General features: G+C 57.1%; 2 protein-coding genes across 2 annotated transcripts; one reads left to right on the top strand and one right to left on the bottom strand.

The window, feature by feature from the left end:
• Positions 1–332: 332 nt before the first annotated feature.
• On the top strand, positions 333–12,600 carry MFSD12 (major facilitator superfamily domain containing 12). Its single transcript, XM_070415786.1, has 10 exons — positions 333–767; positions 3,922–4,132; positions 6,757–6,895; positions 7,016–7,198; positions 7,479–7,571; positions 7,656–7,748; positions 8,438–8,608; positions 8,700–8,794; positions 9,768–9,898; positions 9,992–12,600. Coding segments are annotated over exons 1-10 (1,416 nt in total). The 5' UTR covers positions 333–469; the 3' UTR covers positions 9,994–12,600.
• TEKTIP1 (tektin bundle interacting protein 1) lies at positions 9,730–13,865 on the bottom strand. Its single transcript, XM_070415787.1, has 4 exons — positions 13,522–13,865; positions 10,981–11,219; positions 10,766–10,891; positions 9,730–10,686 (listed from the first exon to the last, which is right to left on the bottom strand). Exons 1-4 carry the CDS (start codon positions 13,602–13,604, stop codon positions 10,508–10,510), a joined length of 627 nt encoding a protein of 208 aa, XP_070271888.1. The 5' UTR covers positions 13,605–13,865; the 3' UTR covers positions 9,730–10,507.
• Between the last annotated feature and the right edge of the window lie 1,404 nt (positions 13,866–15,269).

The following is a 15,269-nucleotide window of genomic DNA, read 5'->3' as shown; positions in this document are numbered from 1 at the left end:
CCCATTCCCCCCCGCCCCCCCCCCCCCAGCCCACATTTGGCTGGTAAAGCTGCGGACAGGCTTGGATGGCACGGGCCTGGCCACCGGAGTCTGGGTGGGGGCGACCCTTACGTCACCCTCAACTTCGTGGTGAGGGGTCCGAGAAGCCCGAATGACCGTAGAGCGCTAGGACCCCGCAGCTCTGTCGGAGCCGGGTGTGTAGGCCCAGCTTACCCCCCAGACCACGCCCATCTCCAAGATGATTGGCTCGCCACACCCGGCACGCGGCCCCGATTGGCGGAAGAGGCCTGGCTGCCCCGCCCCTCCCGGACCGTAGTCTCGGGGCCAGAGGCTCCAGGGCCGCAGGAGCGCTCGGCGGGGCGGACGGGCAGAGGTAGTCGGTGGTGGGGAGAGAGGGGCTCCCACGGTCGGGCTCGGGGGTCCCGTTTGCGGCGCGTCCGACGGCCCAGGCCGAGCCCGGAGTGCTGCCATGGGCCCGGGGCCCCCGACGGCCGGAGCGGGGGCGCCCCCGCGGCCGCTGTCCCTGACGGCGCGGCTGAGCTACGCCGTGGGCCACTTCCTCAACGACCTGTGCGCGTCCATGTGGTTCACCTACCTGCTGGTCTACCTGCACTCGGTGCGCGCCTACAGCTCGCGCGGCGCCGGGATTCTGCTGCTGCTCGGCCAGGTGGCCGACGGGCTCTGCACGCCGCTGGTGGGCTACGAGGCCGACCGCGCCGCCGGCCGCTGCGCCCGCTGCGGGCCTCGCAAGGCCTGGCACCTGGTTGGTAAGTCGCGGCCGAGCCGCTCCCGTTCACCTGCCGGCCCAGTGCCCCCAGTGGCCAGATCGTGCCCTCTGTGTCTGCCCCAGTGCCTGAGCCAACCCCTCTGCTTAACTCCCTGCCCCCGCCTTCTGTCTCTCTGTCCCTTGGCCTGAACCTGCCCCGTTGTCTGTCACATGACCTGAGCCTTCTGTCTCTGCCCCAGGCCCTGAGTCTTCTCCCTCTGTGTGCCTAAGGCTGCTGTCTGACCGGTCAAGCCCCTTAGTCTGACCCCTGGGGCTCCGTGAACCATCTTCGGGTTGGGTCTGTCTGTCTGTCTTGTCTGGCTTGACCTCCCCATCTCTCTATCAGGGTGAACACCAGGACAACATGGTCCAAGTGAGGGTCAGACTAGAGCCCCCTCTGCCTGGCTGTCTGTTTCTCCAGTGCTCTCTGTCCGTCCCCTCCCCAGTGTGGGCAGCGTGGTGCTTGGGCGTTTGGGGGGAGCTGCCCTGGCAGCTGAGAGTTGAGTTGGGGGCGGGTGAGACAGAAGGGTCAGGGGTCTGTACCTGACTAACGGGATGGGGTCTGCTGGACAGGTTGTGGGCTCGCCCTCTGGCCTGGGGCCTTTGCCTGCCTAGAGGGCTGTTGGGGAGGGTAAGCAGCAGGTCCCAGGGGGCTGGGGCGCCCTGCCCTGTGCGCACTGATGATAAGCCTGTGTCCATGCGCCCTTCTCTGCCCGCCCAGGCCTTGAGCTTGGAGATTAGCCCTGGCCACTTTCCCTGCTGTTTCTCCCCTGGCACTCGTGCCCACCACAGCCTGGCATTTCAGGAGGCAGGACCGGGAATCCTGCCACTCGGGGAACTCTGGAATTCTGGTGGCAGCTTTTTAGAAGGCAGGCGGGACGATGAGGGGTGAGACAGTGACTTACCCTGGGCCCTTTTGAGTGACGTTTTTGCAAGGTGCAGCAGATCTCCAAATGGCCCGAGGGTGGCTTGCTTCGTGTGGCCACATCCTGGGGGTGGATTTCAGGTTTGTCAGGTCTGAGGTTGCCCGGGCTGTTCTTGGGCCACTTTAGACGGCTGGACACTCAGTGAGGGTCCCACCTGACCCAGGAAGAACTTGATTCCCCCGCAGAGGTGGGTGGTAGGGGTGCTGAGGGCACTTTTGTAAATAAAGAACTGAAGGGTTTGTGTTTATGCAAAACAGGCCTGGGAGTTGAGTGCTTCAACCAGACACCCAGGTCTCCACCTGCACCCCTTCATGCTCATCGTGAGGTGGAGGATCTGTGGAGAGAGGAAGCCGGGGTAGCCCCTCAAAATGCCTGATAAGGTGACTAGAGCGACGGTCACCCCAGCAAGTGCCCACTTCTCTATTTGCCCCTGAGTCTGTGGGTGGTGGTGATAAACTCACTCTTTCCCTTAACAAGCCCTCCCAGCTGCCCTCTCTAGCCTAGAGAGGCCCATCGAAGCTAGACGTGGATACTCCTGTGAGGTCCAGGCTGGCAGGTGAATGGACCGGGCTTCATAAGAAAGAAGCAGAGCTCTGAGAAAGACAGGAAATTGCCTTTGGGGTTTTGAAGGGTGAATAAAAGTGTGTTTATGTGCGTGTTGTGGGGGGTATATTCCAAGTAGTTGGAAGAGCTTGTGTGAAGGTGTGAAATATCATGGTTTTGAGGCCGCTGAGGTGGGGAGTAGCTCAGAGTAGTAGCCACTTTCACTCATTAACTCTCAATTCTCACATCGACCTCAGGAGGTATTTCCATGTTCTGGACACTGAGGCCCCGAGAGCAGTCACATGCCCAAGGTCCCCCAGCCAGGCAGCCTCGCTCCAACAATGGTTAACTGGCCTGGGCAGCAGCAGGATGGAGTCCACCCTGGGCTGCACATTCTTCTGACCTGCGTCTTCAGTTGGTGCTTGGCCTGCATTTGCCCAGCATGCCCCTCCCAATTCCAGAGAAAGAACCAGGCTGGTTTTGGTTTCATTTCCTGATCCCAAGAGCTGTGGGGGTGAGCCCAGGGCCTGGGGATGAGGTCATCTCCGGAGCCTGGGGGGAGTAAGGAAGTCCAGCTGCCAGACTCCTTCCAGGCTCAGGGATGGGAGGAAAGTGACTTTGATAGACCAGGGACCCATCCCAACAGGACCCACAGTCTGGTGGGGTAGGCAAACAGGAAACAAGCAGACAGACAGACAGACATAAGAATTTCTGTGTGTGCTGAGGGGCGAGAGGAAAAGAAAGCAGGGTCCAGAATAGATCCTATTGAAGTGGCAAGGGGACTGTCAGTGACTGAGCTGATCAGGGAGAGCTTCTTTGAGGAGGTAGCATTTGAGTTGAGTCCCGAGGGATGGAAAGAGAGCATTCCAGGCAGAGGGTGCAGCATGTGCAAAGGTCCTGAGGCAGGACTGTGCCTGGCATGTTGGAAGAGCCCTGTGTGGCTAGAGTAGAGTGAGCAAAGGGGCAGGGAGGGGACGGGGGCAGGTTGTGCAGGGCCTTGGGGGAGACTTGGGCTTGTTCTGAGATATTGGAATGTTGGCCAGGGACAGGTCCCCTTATGAGCTAGGGCAGGATCCAGCCTCACCTGACCTCCTGACTCCTGGTGGCCCCCAGGATCCTTGGTAGGAACCGGGGAGGAAACGGCTCGCTCCCGGGAACAGGAAGTTGTGGGTGTAAATGGTGTGTCTGTAGTGGGTGGTTTTCCAGGGGACCCCACAGCAGCCTTTCAACCTGCTGTGCGACCTCAGGGTCTCTGTGCTTCAGCTTCCCCACCTGTCATCAGGGGCAACCCCGGGAGTCCTGGGCTGCCACGGGGAGGCCCTGCTCTTCCTCCCTCTTATTACCTGGCCATACGTCCTGGTCCTGCCGCTCATGTTACGGGGTGTAACCTCAGGACCATGCCAGCCTGTTCTGTGTCTCCATTGGACTGCCCACCTCCCATCCCCCGTTTGGCTGTGTGACTTCTGGGAACCCCAGATCTATCTGCTTCAGTTTACCCATTTGTCACAGGGGCCATAAGCCTGAGGTGCTCTGGGCTGCTGATCCCATACACCACACTGCGTGACTTTGGGAGGGTCTCTAGCCTTTTCTGTGTCTCTATTTTGTTCCCACCTGGTCACACCCCAGGGAGCCCTGGGCTACTGTGGGAAGGTCCGGCGTATGACCCCCTACTCTGCCCGTCCACAGGCACCATCTGCGTTCTGCTCTCCTTCCCTTTCATCTTCAGCCCCTGCCTGGGCTGTGGGGCATCCACACCTGAGTGGGCCGCCCTCCTCTACTACGGGCCCTTCATTGTCATCTTCCAGTTTGGCTGGGCCGCCACACAGATTGCCCACCTCAGCCTCATCCCCGAGCTCGTCACCAACGACCATGAGAAGGTGGAGCTCACAGCTCTCAGGTACTACCCCGCAGGGCAGGTTGGGAGGGCACATGCACACCCTCGGGGACTCAGCCCAGCTTATACGTCTGTAACATAGTAACCAGTCACCCGCAGCTGCTTGTATAACAGATGACCACCAAGCAGCTTCAACAGCATGTGTTTATCATATCATGGTTTCTATGGGTTAAGAGGCTGTCTGAGTGGGGTTTTCTGCTTCAATGTCAGTCTTGAGGCTAGAGCTGGTCTCATCTGAGACTTGGGGTCCCTCTATCCTGCTCATGTAGTTGGTGGCAGAATGAATTTTCTTTTTCTTTTTTAAAAACTCCGCCCACCGGGGTGGCTTCCCCCCACATCCAGGCACTGGCCTCCAGGACAGCCTCCTTCCTGTGGAGTCCCCCCCTCTTCCCCAATGGCATCATCCAAAGCTACGAGCTCCAGCTGCACAGGGCTTGCCTTCCGCACACAGACGCTCCCTGCACCCCCAGCCAGATGGAGACGCAGTACAGGGGCCCGGGGCCCAGCGCCAGCCTGAGGGGGCTCCAGCCTTACACCACCTACAGGCTGCGCAAAAAACAAACAAACAAACAAACAAAAACCAAAAAAAAACTTTTTTATTGATTTCAGAGAGGAAGGGAGAGGGAGAGAGATAGAAACATCAATGATGAGAGAGAACCTTGATTGGCTGCCTCCTGCACGCCCCCTACTGGGCAATCGAGCCAGAAACCTGTGCACATGCCCTTGACCGGAATTGAACCTGGAACCCTTCAGTCTGCAGGCCAACGCTCTGTCCACTGAGCCAAACCAGCTAGGGCTGAATTTTTTTTTCTTTTTTAAAAATTGATTTTTAGAGAGAGGGGGGGAAGGGAGAGGGAGAGGGAGAAACATTGATGTGAGAGAGAAACAATGATAGGCTGCCTCATGCATGCCACCTACCGGGGATCAAGCCCACAACCCAGGCATGTGCCCTAACTAGGAATCGAACTGGCAACCTTCCAGTGCACGGGATGATGCCCAACCAACCGAGTCACCCCCGCCAGGGCCAGAATTCAGTTTCTTACAGATGGAGAGCTCATGGTGGCTTGCTGATTCTTTGACACCAGCAAGAGAGTCAGATCTCAGGGATGGCTTACGCCCTTTTTCTAAGAATCACCTGAGAAGGCCAGGCCCACCCAGGGTAATCCCCTTTAATTACACCTGAAAAGTCCCTTCACCTGTAGCACAAAAGTTGCCTAAATATGGGTGTGCTATCCCATTACATTCAAAGGCCCCGTCCCCAAGGGGAGGGATCAGGCCCTGCAGGGCCGGGGCATGGGAGTCTCCAGAGCCATCTTAGAATCCTGCCGACGACCAGTTGGTGCCCAGCGTATCCAGCACTTGCTTGAGGTGCTAAAGGAGGCTCTTCTGGATCTGATGATCATAGGAGCATTTGTGACGTGCTGGCTGTATGCCAGGCACAGTTCTGGGCCCTTCACATGGTCCTCTTCTTTAATCTTCACAACACACCCAGGTTGTCATGTGCCCAAGGCCAGACCACAGTGCCTGTGGGACATGCACATTAAGAAAAAGGAGGTGGCAGTTCCAGCCCAAAGGGAGAGTGCATGTGAGGGTCGCCAGTGTTGCTGGAGCTCAAAGAGCCCAGCTGACAGTTGGCCCCCGGTAAGTGCATGTTACTCTTGCTATTTTGTAGCATCTTTGTTGAGGGTCCTGCCTGCCTCCAACTCAGCCTGTTTGGTCCCAGTTTGGTCTGCTCCCCGCCGGTCTTTGAGTTCCCCATTATGGCTGAGAGCTGCAAGCACTAACGACACGGGTTGCTCAATGCCCCGGCCCCTGAGGGCCCCAGATGTTAGGGGTCAGGCTACGCCAGGCCAAGCTCTGGTGCACTTCTACCTGCAAGTGCTTTCTTGCCAACGCTGTCATCTTCACTGTGACCTCTGGGTATTGTTCTTACATTTATTTATTTATAATATTTTTTTATTGATTTCAGAGAGGAAGGGAGAGAGATAGAAACGTCAATGATGAGAATCATTGATCGGCTGCCTCCTGCATGCCCCCTACTGGGAATTGAGCCCGCAACCCGGGCATGTGCCCCAACTGAGAATGAAACCCTGACCTCCTGGTACATAGGTCAGTGCTCAACCATTGAGCCACACGGGCTTGGCTGTTCTTACTTTTAGAAAGGGAAACCGAGTCCTGGTGAGACCCAGAGGTTGCTCCTCCCCTGACCTTCCTAGCCCCTGAAGGGATATCACGCTGGGGCTGTAGGCAGGTGCAGACCCAGATGATCCTAGACCTTGCCCTGTTGAAGCCCAGGATCTTGGTACCAAGAATTCCAGAATCCTGGCTTCTGAGCATCTTGGGTTCTCAGACTTGACTGGACCCTACTTTGTTGAGTCTCTGCATCCCAGCCCCTTGTCATGGTGGTTGAGGGTCAGAGTTGTAAATCATCGGACAACATGCAGGCTGGGTAAGCTGGGGCCAGCAGGGGCTTCCCTGGGGCCACCCAAGGTTTGGTGGCTAAAATTATCTGTCACCCAGAGGTTCCCCAGACACCACAAGCAGCTCTCACTGTGTGGCTGCCTGGAGAGGAAGTGGCCCTGTGGTTTCCTGGGCTGCCATGCTGACACCTGGCCTGTCCCCACCAGGTACGCCTTCACTGTGGTGGCCAATATCACTGTCTATGGTGCTGCCTGGCTCCTGCTCCACCTGCAGGCCTCTGCAAATACAGGGCCCACCCCGGATGTCAGTGACCAGCTGGGGGTCCAAGATGTGCCAGTATTTCGGGTGAGCTGGGGCTGGGGTGGGGGCCAAGGATGCTGCTGGCAGGATGGGACCTCCCCCAGGCCCTGAACTTGGGCCTGGGCCGTGAGAGCCACTGCTGATGCCTTTTCTGCGGATCCTCAGAACCTCTCCCTTTTGGTGGTGGGCATTGGTGCCATCTTCTCACTGCTGTTCCACCTGGGCACCAGGGAGGGGCGCAAGCAGCTGGTGGAGGAGCCGGATGAGCACAGCCCCCTGTTGGCCCCCACCACGGCCCGGCCCTTGCTGCTCTGGAAACACTGGCTGCGGCAGCCGGCCTTTTACCAGGTATGTGATGGGGCAGAGCTGGCTGGAGTGGATGCCGTCTCCCAGCTGGCCCTTACTCTGGGGCTGCAGGCAGGATGGCCAGTAGATGAGCAAACAGATTTTCCATTTCACAGCAGGGCAGACATTGCTAATAAATTACTGCTCTCTTCTCCCCCTGACCAGCTATGGTCCCTAATAGTGGATCAGGTGTCCCTGCAGCTAGGCCCTGAGTGTCCCCTGCTGGTGGAAGTGGAGAAGGGCCCTGTCTGACCCCTGAACCAGTCCCTCTGTTTGCCCATAGGTGGGCTTCCTGTACATGAGCACAAGGCTCATCGTGAACCTGTCCCAGACGTACATGGCCATGTACCTCACCTACTCCCTCAACCTGCCCAAGGTGAGCTGGGGCGGGCGGGCCTGGGCTGTGGGGTGGGTCCTGAGCCCAAGGAGGCCCACCTGACATGCCCATGTCCCCCAACAGAAGTTCATCGCCACCATCCCACTGGTGATGTATCTCAGCGGTTTCTTCTCCTCCTTCCTCATGAACCCGATCAACAAGTGGATCGGGAGGAATGTGAGTGTGTGGGTTGGTGGGGGGCAGGGGGGCAATGCATAGACAAGGACCCTCATAACGCAGATGCACAGAACCCAGGTAATTGCATACCTCAGCTTCTACACCTTGTAGCTGCCCTGTGTCGCAGATCCATGTTCTAGAATCCTGGCTTCTGAGTGTCTTGGGGCGGCAGAGCTCTAGAAATTTCTGTGCTGACCATGTGCTAGCCAGGGTGGCTATGGAGTACTTGAAATGTGGCAGGCATGATGGAAGAACTGAATGTTTTATGAAAAGTTTTTAAAATGTATTTTTGATTTCAGAGAGGGAGAGAGAGAAACATCAATGATGAGTCATTGACTGGCTGCCTCCTGCACCTACTGCACTGGGGATTGAGCCCATAACCAGGCATGTGCCCTGATCAGGAATCATACCGTGACCTCCTGGTTCATAGGTCAATACTCAACCATTGAGCCATGCTGGCTGGGCCATTTTATTTAATATTAATTGATTTGCACTTAAGATGTAAATAGCCACCTGTCCCTAGACTGTCAGCTCCTGGGTGAGGTCAGAGCTGGGGGCTCCTTAGGGATGGTCCAGCTTGACCCCCTCGCTCTCTGGGGTTAGGGACTAGGTGGTGGTGAAGACCAAAGAGGGCAAGCGCCAGGCTAGGAGCTGCACAGTGAGGGGCCTGATGCTGGTCTCTCCTGCAGATGACTTACTTCGTGGGCCTCCTGGTGATCCTGGCCTTTGCGGCCTGGGTGGCATTGGCAGATGGGCTTGGTGTAGCTGTCTATGCAGCAGCTGTGCTGCTGGGCATGGGCTGTGCCACCATCCTTGTCACGTCACTGGCCATGACAGCTGACCTCATCGGCCCCCACACGGTAGGGCTGGTGGGCAGGGCTGGGTGGGGGTTGGGGCCCAGGGCTCGGGCCCAGGCCAAGGGTGTTAACCTCCCTGCCTGTGTCCTCCCAGCACAGTGGAGCCTTCGTGTACGGCGCCATGAGCTTCTCGGATAAGGTAGCCAACGGGCTGGCAGTCATGGTCATCCAGAGCCTGCACCCCTGCTCGTGAGTGTGACTCATTGACGTTCATGTAGCAAAGGCGCACTAAGTGTGTGCCCGGCACTGCTCCAGGTCTAGGGTGTTGGGGGAATGTGAGTGGGCAGTGCTACAGGGGAGCCGGGCTCTGTCACTCAGACCCTCAGAGCCTGGGATTTCAGTCCTGGACGATTCTAGACCACTGAGTTCTCGCCTTATAGAAGCCCAGGATCTGGGAACCAGAACTAGCCTGGTCCTTTGTCGTCATGGAGTTGGGGGCAATGCAAGCCATGTTAATCACAGGAATAAATGTGTGATCCAGACCAGTGGCCAGGGGGGTGAGGGACACCACATAAGGAGGCCTGACTGGTGCAGGAGGTCAGGGAAGACTTCCTTGAGGAGGTGACATTGGTCCTGAGACCTGGTGGGTATCGGAGTTCTAGGCAAATGGGAAGGAATAGCCAGTGCAAAGGCCCTGGAGCAGGACCAGGCCTGGTTTGTTGGAAGAACACAACGGAGGCCCGTGTAGCTGGAGCAGAGTGAGTGAAGGGGAGAGAGAGTGGGGAGAGGTTTGCGCAAGTCATGTAGAGCCTTGTGGAGGGCTTGGACTTTTACCCCAAGGGAGTTTGGGAGACCTGGAAGGATGGGGGCAGAGGGGAGGCCTTACTCAGGTGCTTACAGGCGCCCTCTTGTGGCTGCCTTCAGAAGGACAGTCTGTGGAAGGTGAGGGCTGGAGCCTTGGCACAAACAGCCACACTGGTCCAGGTGGGTGATGATGGGCTGGACCAGGTGGAGGTAGAGGAAGGGGAGCAGTGGAACGAACTGGGATAGACTTAGAAGGCATGGCTGGTAGTATTGGCTGAAGTGTCATGTGGGAGGAAGAAAGGTGGTCAAGGGTGACCTCCTGGTTCTGGCCCGAAGCTGAGGTGGGCGGAGTAAGAGGCTCAGGCTTGAGGGTCCCCACAAATGTCGGCTCACCTGCTCTGTCCTCCCCCTTCCCCAGCTCGGAGCTCTGCTGCAGAGCCTGCGTAGGCTTCTACCACTGGGTGATGGTGGCTGTGACAGGCGGCGTAGGTGTGGCCGCCGCCCTCTCTCTGTGCAGTCTCCTCATCTGGCCCATCCGCCTGCGGAGTTGTGAGTTGTAGACACTCCCCTCCATTCCCAACCTGGTCATGGGTGGGAGGACTGGGGCAGGCCTCATGCTCACTAAACCTCCCTCTCTTGCAGGAGTCCCTGGAGCTCAAGCCTGACATTCCCATATGGCCTCTTGCCCTATGCAAATGAGCTGCAACTGCACATTTCACGCCCTGCTCCTCAGGTGCCCACCTTCCCCTTGCCTGGCTGCAGGGATGGTGGGTGAGGACAAGAGGGGCTGGACCCCACTGGCTCATCTCCACTGGGGCGAGACACATAGCTAGGCCCTCTGGTATCGGAAGCTCATGGGTTCTCATAGACTTGGGGTGCCTTTGCTATGTTGGGACTGCCCTGAACTCAGCTCCCCCTCACCCCTGGTCTAGCTAGGGTCTCCAGGGCGCTGCTGGCAGTGAATAAAGAGCTGCTCACGGTAAGGACTGGCCTCAGCTGTCTTCCTGGGCCTGGGACAGGGAGGGCAGTAGGGGTCCCTACTCTGGTCACTGGGGTCTTGGCTATTAACTCCCTTTACCTGGCCGACCAGCGCCCAAGTCCCCAGATGTAGACAGACACCTGAGGAGAGGCACAGGGCCCCCAAGGGGACGGTCTTTATCAGACAGTGGGCATGTAGATGGGTGGGGACCGCTGGCCAGTGGATGGGCAATAGGGTTCCAGGTCCCACTGCCGGTAGTTCTGGGTTGTGTAGAGTGGACGCTGCATTGCCGACAGGTAGGGTACGTAGTCCGACGCCCGCCCCAGCGGCTCCACCCCGTATTGGTGCCTGTTGACCACTGTGGGACAGGACCCCAGTCACCTCCTGGCCCCAGGCAGTTCTACCCCCTCCCCTGTTCCCTGTGATGCCAGCCTCACCATATTCCTTGCCCAAGATGGGTCTGTCTTTCCACAGCATAGCCCCCCACCGCGTGCTGGGGGCTCTGTACTGAGCAGGCATGATGGGGTCATACCAGGCAGACTCCCGGAGGCGCTGGGTTTGGGCTGCAGGGAGAGTGGGAGAGGAGGTCATCTTTGGCCCTTGACCTCCCCTTGGGACTGGCTAGGGTCAAGGTGGGCAGCTAGGCACGCACCTGAGGGCATGCTGTGCTTCCGGTGGCTGTGGCATCCATGCCAGTGGGCATAAGCCTCCCGGTAGGGGCTGTCCAGGGCCCGTGGGAGCGTGTACCAGGCCTCACGGGGGTCCGAGTTGGTTAGGCCGGTGTACCATGTCTGGCCGGCAGCGTCACGTCCCATGGGTGTATACTTCCAGCGCACTGCCTGCTTGATGGCTGGTGTCCAGCGGGGCCCCTCCAGGGACAGGTAGTCATCACTAAGGGTGGAGGTAGGGGGCAGAGGCTAAGCCCGTGGCTGTCCCCTGCCCCTCCCTGGGCCACAGCTTGCCCATCGTGCAAAGGCCCAGCCCACACCGCAGAGGGCCTTCCTCCAGCTCCACTTGGCCATGTGTCCTCAGCACTGGACACTCCCGCCCAGGCTGGCAGGAGAGGCCCCTTCTGCCACATCCTCCCCAGAGCCCTCACTTAATGTTTCACCTTTTCTTGCCTCTCCCCCAAGGGACACCAGGGAGCGAGGATATAAAAGCTCTGGCCACTCCTGTGGTCCTAAGTCCTTGTCCAGCCTCCAGGAAGCCCCTTGGTCCACGGGCACACCAGGAAGACGTGGTCTCAGCTGAGTGAGTGGTCGAGAGAGAGCATGTGGGGTGCCCACCCAGTCATCAGGGACCATTGGGAGTGAGGACAAGCTTCCATTTAAAGGACAAACTATGTAGCGATTCATTTGTGCCTATTCCAGAGGGCATCTCTGGTGCCAGAGCCTGTTTAGGTTGAGAACACAAGCAAACTGAGAAAGTAGGTGGGGGAAGGAGAGGAGGAGGGAGGAGACCACTCCAGGTGAAGGAAGTAACATGTGCAACTGCTCTGGGGCAGCAGAGGATGGTTTAAGGAACAAAGGGCTGCAGTGCAGAGGTTAGTGGAAATATGCTGAGGGCAAAAATCAAACCTTAATGAGGTACCATTAAAACTAAAAAGCAGAGCCCTGACCAGGAAGCACAGTTGGTTAAAGCACTTGTCCCCATATGCCAAGATTTCGGGTTTGATCCCTGATCAGGGCACATACAAGAATTGACTAAGAATGTATAAATAAGTGGAACAACAAATTGATGTTTCTCGCCACCCCCCCCACTTCCTCTCTGAAATCAATTTTTAAAAAAGGCAGAAAACCACCAATGCTGTTCATGTGAAGCTGCAGGGAAACTTGCTTAAGCATAACCCTCACGTGGCAGTTCCTTCTGGAATGCACCCTCCTAGCACCGCTGCCCGAGGGACAGATGTGCGTGTGCTCGCCTAGTGAGCTCGCTCCTGGGAAGTCCCCGGGGAATGAGACTGGCTGCCCAGGATGCCTCAGCAGGACCACTGACAACGCTGTCATCGCTGCCATGCAGAGAAGCCGGCTAGTTCTCCCTCCAGCAGATGATAGGAGCATCAAAACTAGAAGCGCAGGGTCTCGTCAAAGGTGGAACGAGCCTGGTAGGTTCGGGAACATCAGTCTCAGAAACCTGGCAGACCGGACTTGCCACCCAAAGGGACATTTCAAGGTCGCCTGGGGTACCCCATCCTTTTGAAACTAAGATTTCTAAACTGCAAAATGCACATGGTTTGTAAAATGCAATTAAAATGCTCCAATGTAATATACAATGACCAGTGAGAATCCCTTTACCCCAGCCACCAGCCTGGACCTGGGCTGCCACTCCATTTCTTCCAGAAACGGGCAGTACATGCCTGTGTCCCTACTAGTACAGAAATGTGGAAACTTGCTGCCCTGTTTCACATCTCTTTTTCTCTCCTTGCATATGGAGTGGCACAAAGAACACTCATCTAACTTTGTTTTTATGGCTGCAAAGTAATCATAACTTATTCAGCCACTTATTAATGGGTACTCTACTGGGTTGAGTGTCCTCACAATGGACATCCACCTGGAACCTCACATGAACTTATTTGGAAACAGGAACTTAGCAGATAGAACTTCAGATGAGGTCATAGTGGGTAGGGTGGGCCCTGTGTCCTTATAAGGACAGGGGAATCTGGACACACACACAGGAGGTCGATAATGAAGGCAAGTGTCCACAAGCTGAGGGACACCAAGAATTGCCAGTAAATCACCAGGAGCCAGGAGAAAATGGAACAGACTTTCTCTCCTAGTCCCGGAAGGAACCAGCCCTGCTGACACCTTGATCTTTGGATTTCTGGTCTCCAGAACGTGGGAGAGAATAAATCCTTGGCATTCAAGCTACCCAGTGTTACAGCAATCCCACGAAACTCCCACATACCTACTTTCTCAGTTTGCTGTGTGTTGTGCCCACAGCAATCATGTGTGACTTGCACATCCCCACCGCCCCCCCTCCAGTCTCCAAGCCTGCCTTGCTCTGACCGTTAGTGAGGGGGGGGGGTACCCAGGTGCAGGTGGATCGGAGGTGCAGGGAACAGACCAGTGAGGGGGCAGCACCAACGTGCCCTTTTTGAAGAATTAGACACGGGGGGTGGGGGTGGGGGGGAGCCAAAACAAATCCCATCACCCAATCCAGAGAGGCCGTGCCTGGGGGTAGGGTGAGCACTCACCTGTAGAGAGGTGGCGGGAAGTCCTCTTCGAGGGCCCCCTGGGGGACATAGGACTGGGTAGCCTCCCGCCTCAGGGTCTGCATGTCTGCCTCTGGATTCTTGGGTGCTCCTGCCTAGAAGGCCTGTGAGGCCATTGTTGCAGCAACAAAGACCATTCTGTGTGTCCTGGCAATGCGGCTGGTAGCCTGGCTCCCATCCAGGCCACTCCCTCCTGCCCCAGCTAAGGGGTTGACAGGAGGTGGGGCCACACCTGGGTGGCTTGGGCCTCAGTGCTCCCCGCCTCCTCTCCCCACATCTCCACATGGGGGTCTCTGAGCCAAAGAGAGCTTCTGATGCTTAGGCCAGAACTGCCAGTCCCCAGCCCCTCCCTTCTCACCCCACCCCCAGCCAGTCCTCATGTTTCAAAATACATCAGAGCAAAAACCTGCGGACAGATGTTCACAGCAGCACGATTCACAACAACCAGGTAGTGGAAACAACCAAAATGCCATCAACTAAACACAATGTGGTCCGTCCATGCCCGTGAGGAAGTATCACTCAGCCGTGAAAAGAAGTGCTGCTGCAATGGGGAGGGACCTTAAAAACAGGATGCTCAGTGAGAGAAGCCAGACAAAAGCCAGTGTGTGATTCCATTTATGTGAAATGTCCAGGACAGGCCCATCCAGAGACAGAGAGTGGGTTCATGGTTGCCGGGGGCTGAGGGTGACTGAGTGGAGGTGTGGTTTTTTGGGAGGGTGATGGAAATGTTCTGGAATTAGAGGTGCTGTTTGCACATTATAAATACACCAAATGCCACGGAATGTTCAGTTTAAGAAGGTAAACATTAAGTTATGCATATTTTACCACAATTAAAAAATAATAAAATCCACAATCTCCCCACTTTTCACCACCTCCACCTGGTCTGGGCCAGTCACATCATCACAGGCCTGGCACAGCCCCCTCTGTGCCCCTGCACCAGTGGTCACGTCTCCACATTCACCACGAGGCCCTGCGAGACCTGCCCAGGCCCCTCCCTGCCCTCTCTCCCTCCACTTGCTCACTCTGCTGTACCACAAGGGCCTCCTCACTGCTTTCCAACACTCAGGAACTTTCCTCTCAGGGCCTTTACACAGGCTGTAAAGTCCTGCCCAGAGGTCTCCTGCTCTTGTCCAAAACCTTCCTTGCCCAAACATCAGCTTTGTAGCAAGTCCCGGATCCAAAGCTGTCCTTTCCTAAAGTCTCCTTCTTCCATCACACACCTCCCTCTCACACCCAATAGAAGCCCCATGGGGGCAGGTCTTGGGATCTGGTCTGCGCTGTTGCCCCCAGTGCCTAGGTCGGGGATCTGCCCCGGGAGGAAAAGGCCTGCAGGCTCTGCAGTCACAGGCAGCTGCCTTAGGGCCTCACCGCTGCACTGGCCTCTGCCTCACCCTAACTCCCTTTCCCCAAAAGCCACATTCAATAGTCAAAGGGTGCCTGACAGACCATGCCCCACCCATCCTTCAACTATGCACAAGTGCAGACACTGGGCGGGCGATGCCCCCACTGCTGACCAGTCACGTCAGGTGGAGCTGGCAGCAAGGCCTGCTCTGAGAGCTCCTGTGCAGCCTGCAGCCCCCCAGTAGGCCCTCCCTCCCCTGCCCCCATGTCACTGCATATGGAGACCACTACCACCCCCCCAGCTGCAAGGACGGTGTGAATGCATGTCACCCTTATCCCTATTAGAACATGAAATCAGAGACACAGGCATCCCTCAAACACAGCTCACC

Source organism: Myotis yumanensis, unplaced genomic scaffold (assembly GCF_028538775.1).
Source record: "Myotis yumanensis isolate MYYU_CA2020_CCGP unplaced genomic scaffold, mMyoYum1.0.hap1 SCAF_5, whole genome shotgun sequence".
Lineage (NCBI taxonomy): Eukaryota > Metazoa > Chordata > Mammalia > Chiroptera > Vespertilionidae > Myotis > Myotis yumanensis.
The sequence above is the reverse complement of the archived record's forward strand: the minus strand, read 5'-3'. Positions and strand labels throughout refer to the sequence as shown.

What these genes read in the sequence shown, in the direction of transcription:
- TEKTIP1 (XM_070415787.1), bottom strand. Translation starts at nt 13,604, where the DNA reads ATGCAGACCCTGAGGCGGGAGGCTACCCAGTCCTATGTCCCCCAGGGG. An exon ending in TTCCCGCCACCTCTCTACAG is followed by an intron (nt 11,220 to 13,521) that starts GTGAGTGCTCAC and finishes CTCCACCCTTAG; the next exon opens with TGATGACTACCTGTCCCTGG. An exon ending in GAAGCACAGCATGCCCTCAG is followed by an intron (nt 10,892 to 10,980) that starts GTGCGTGCCTAG and finishes CTCTCCCTGCAG; the next exon opens with CCCAAACCCAGCGCCTCCGG.
- MFSD12 (XM_070415786.1), top strand. Translation starts at nt 470, where the DNA reads ATGGGCCCGGGGCCCCCGACGGCCGGAGCGGGGGCGCCCCCGCGGCCG. An exon ending in GTGGAGCTCACAGCTCTCAG is followed by an intron (nt 4,133 to 6,756) that starts GTACTACCCCGC and finishes TGTCCCCACCAG; the next exon opens with GTACGCCTTCACTGTGGTGG. An exon ending in ACAAGTGGATCGGGAGGAAT is followed by an intron (nt 7,749 to 8,437) that starts GTGAGTGTGTGG and finishes TCTCTCCTGCAG; the next exon opens with ATGACTTACTTCGTGGGCCT.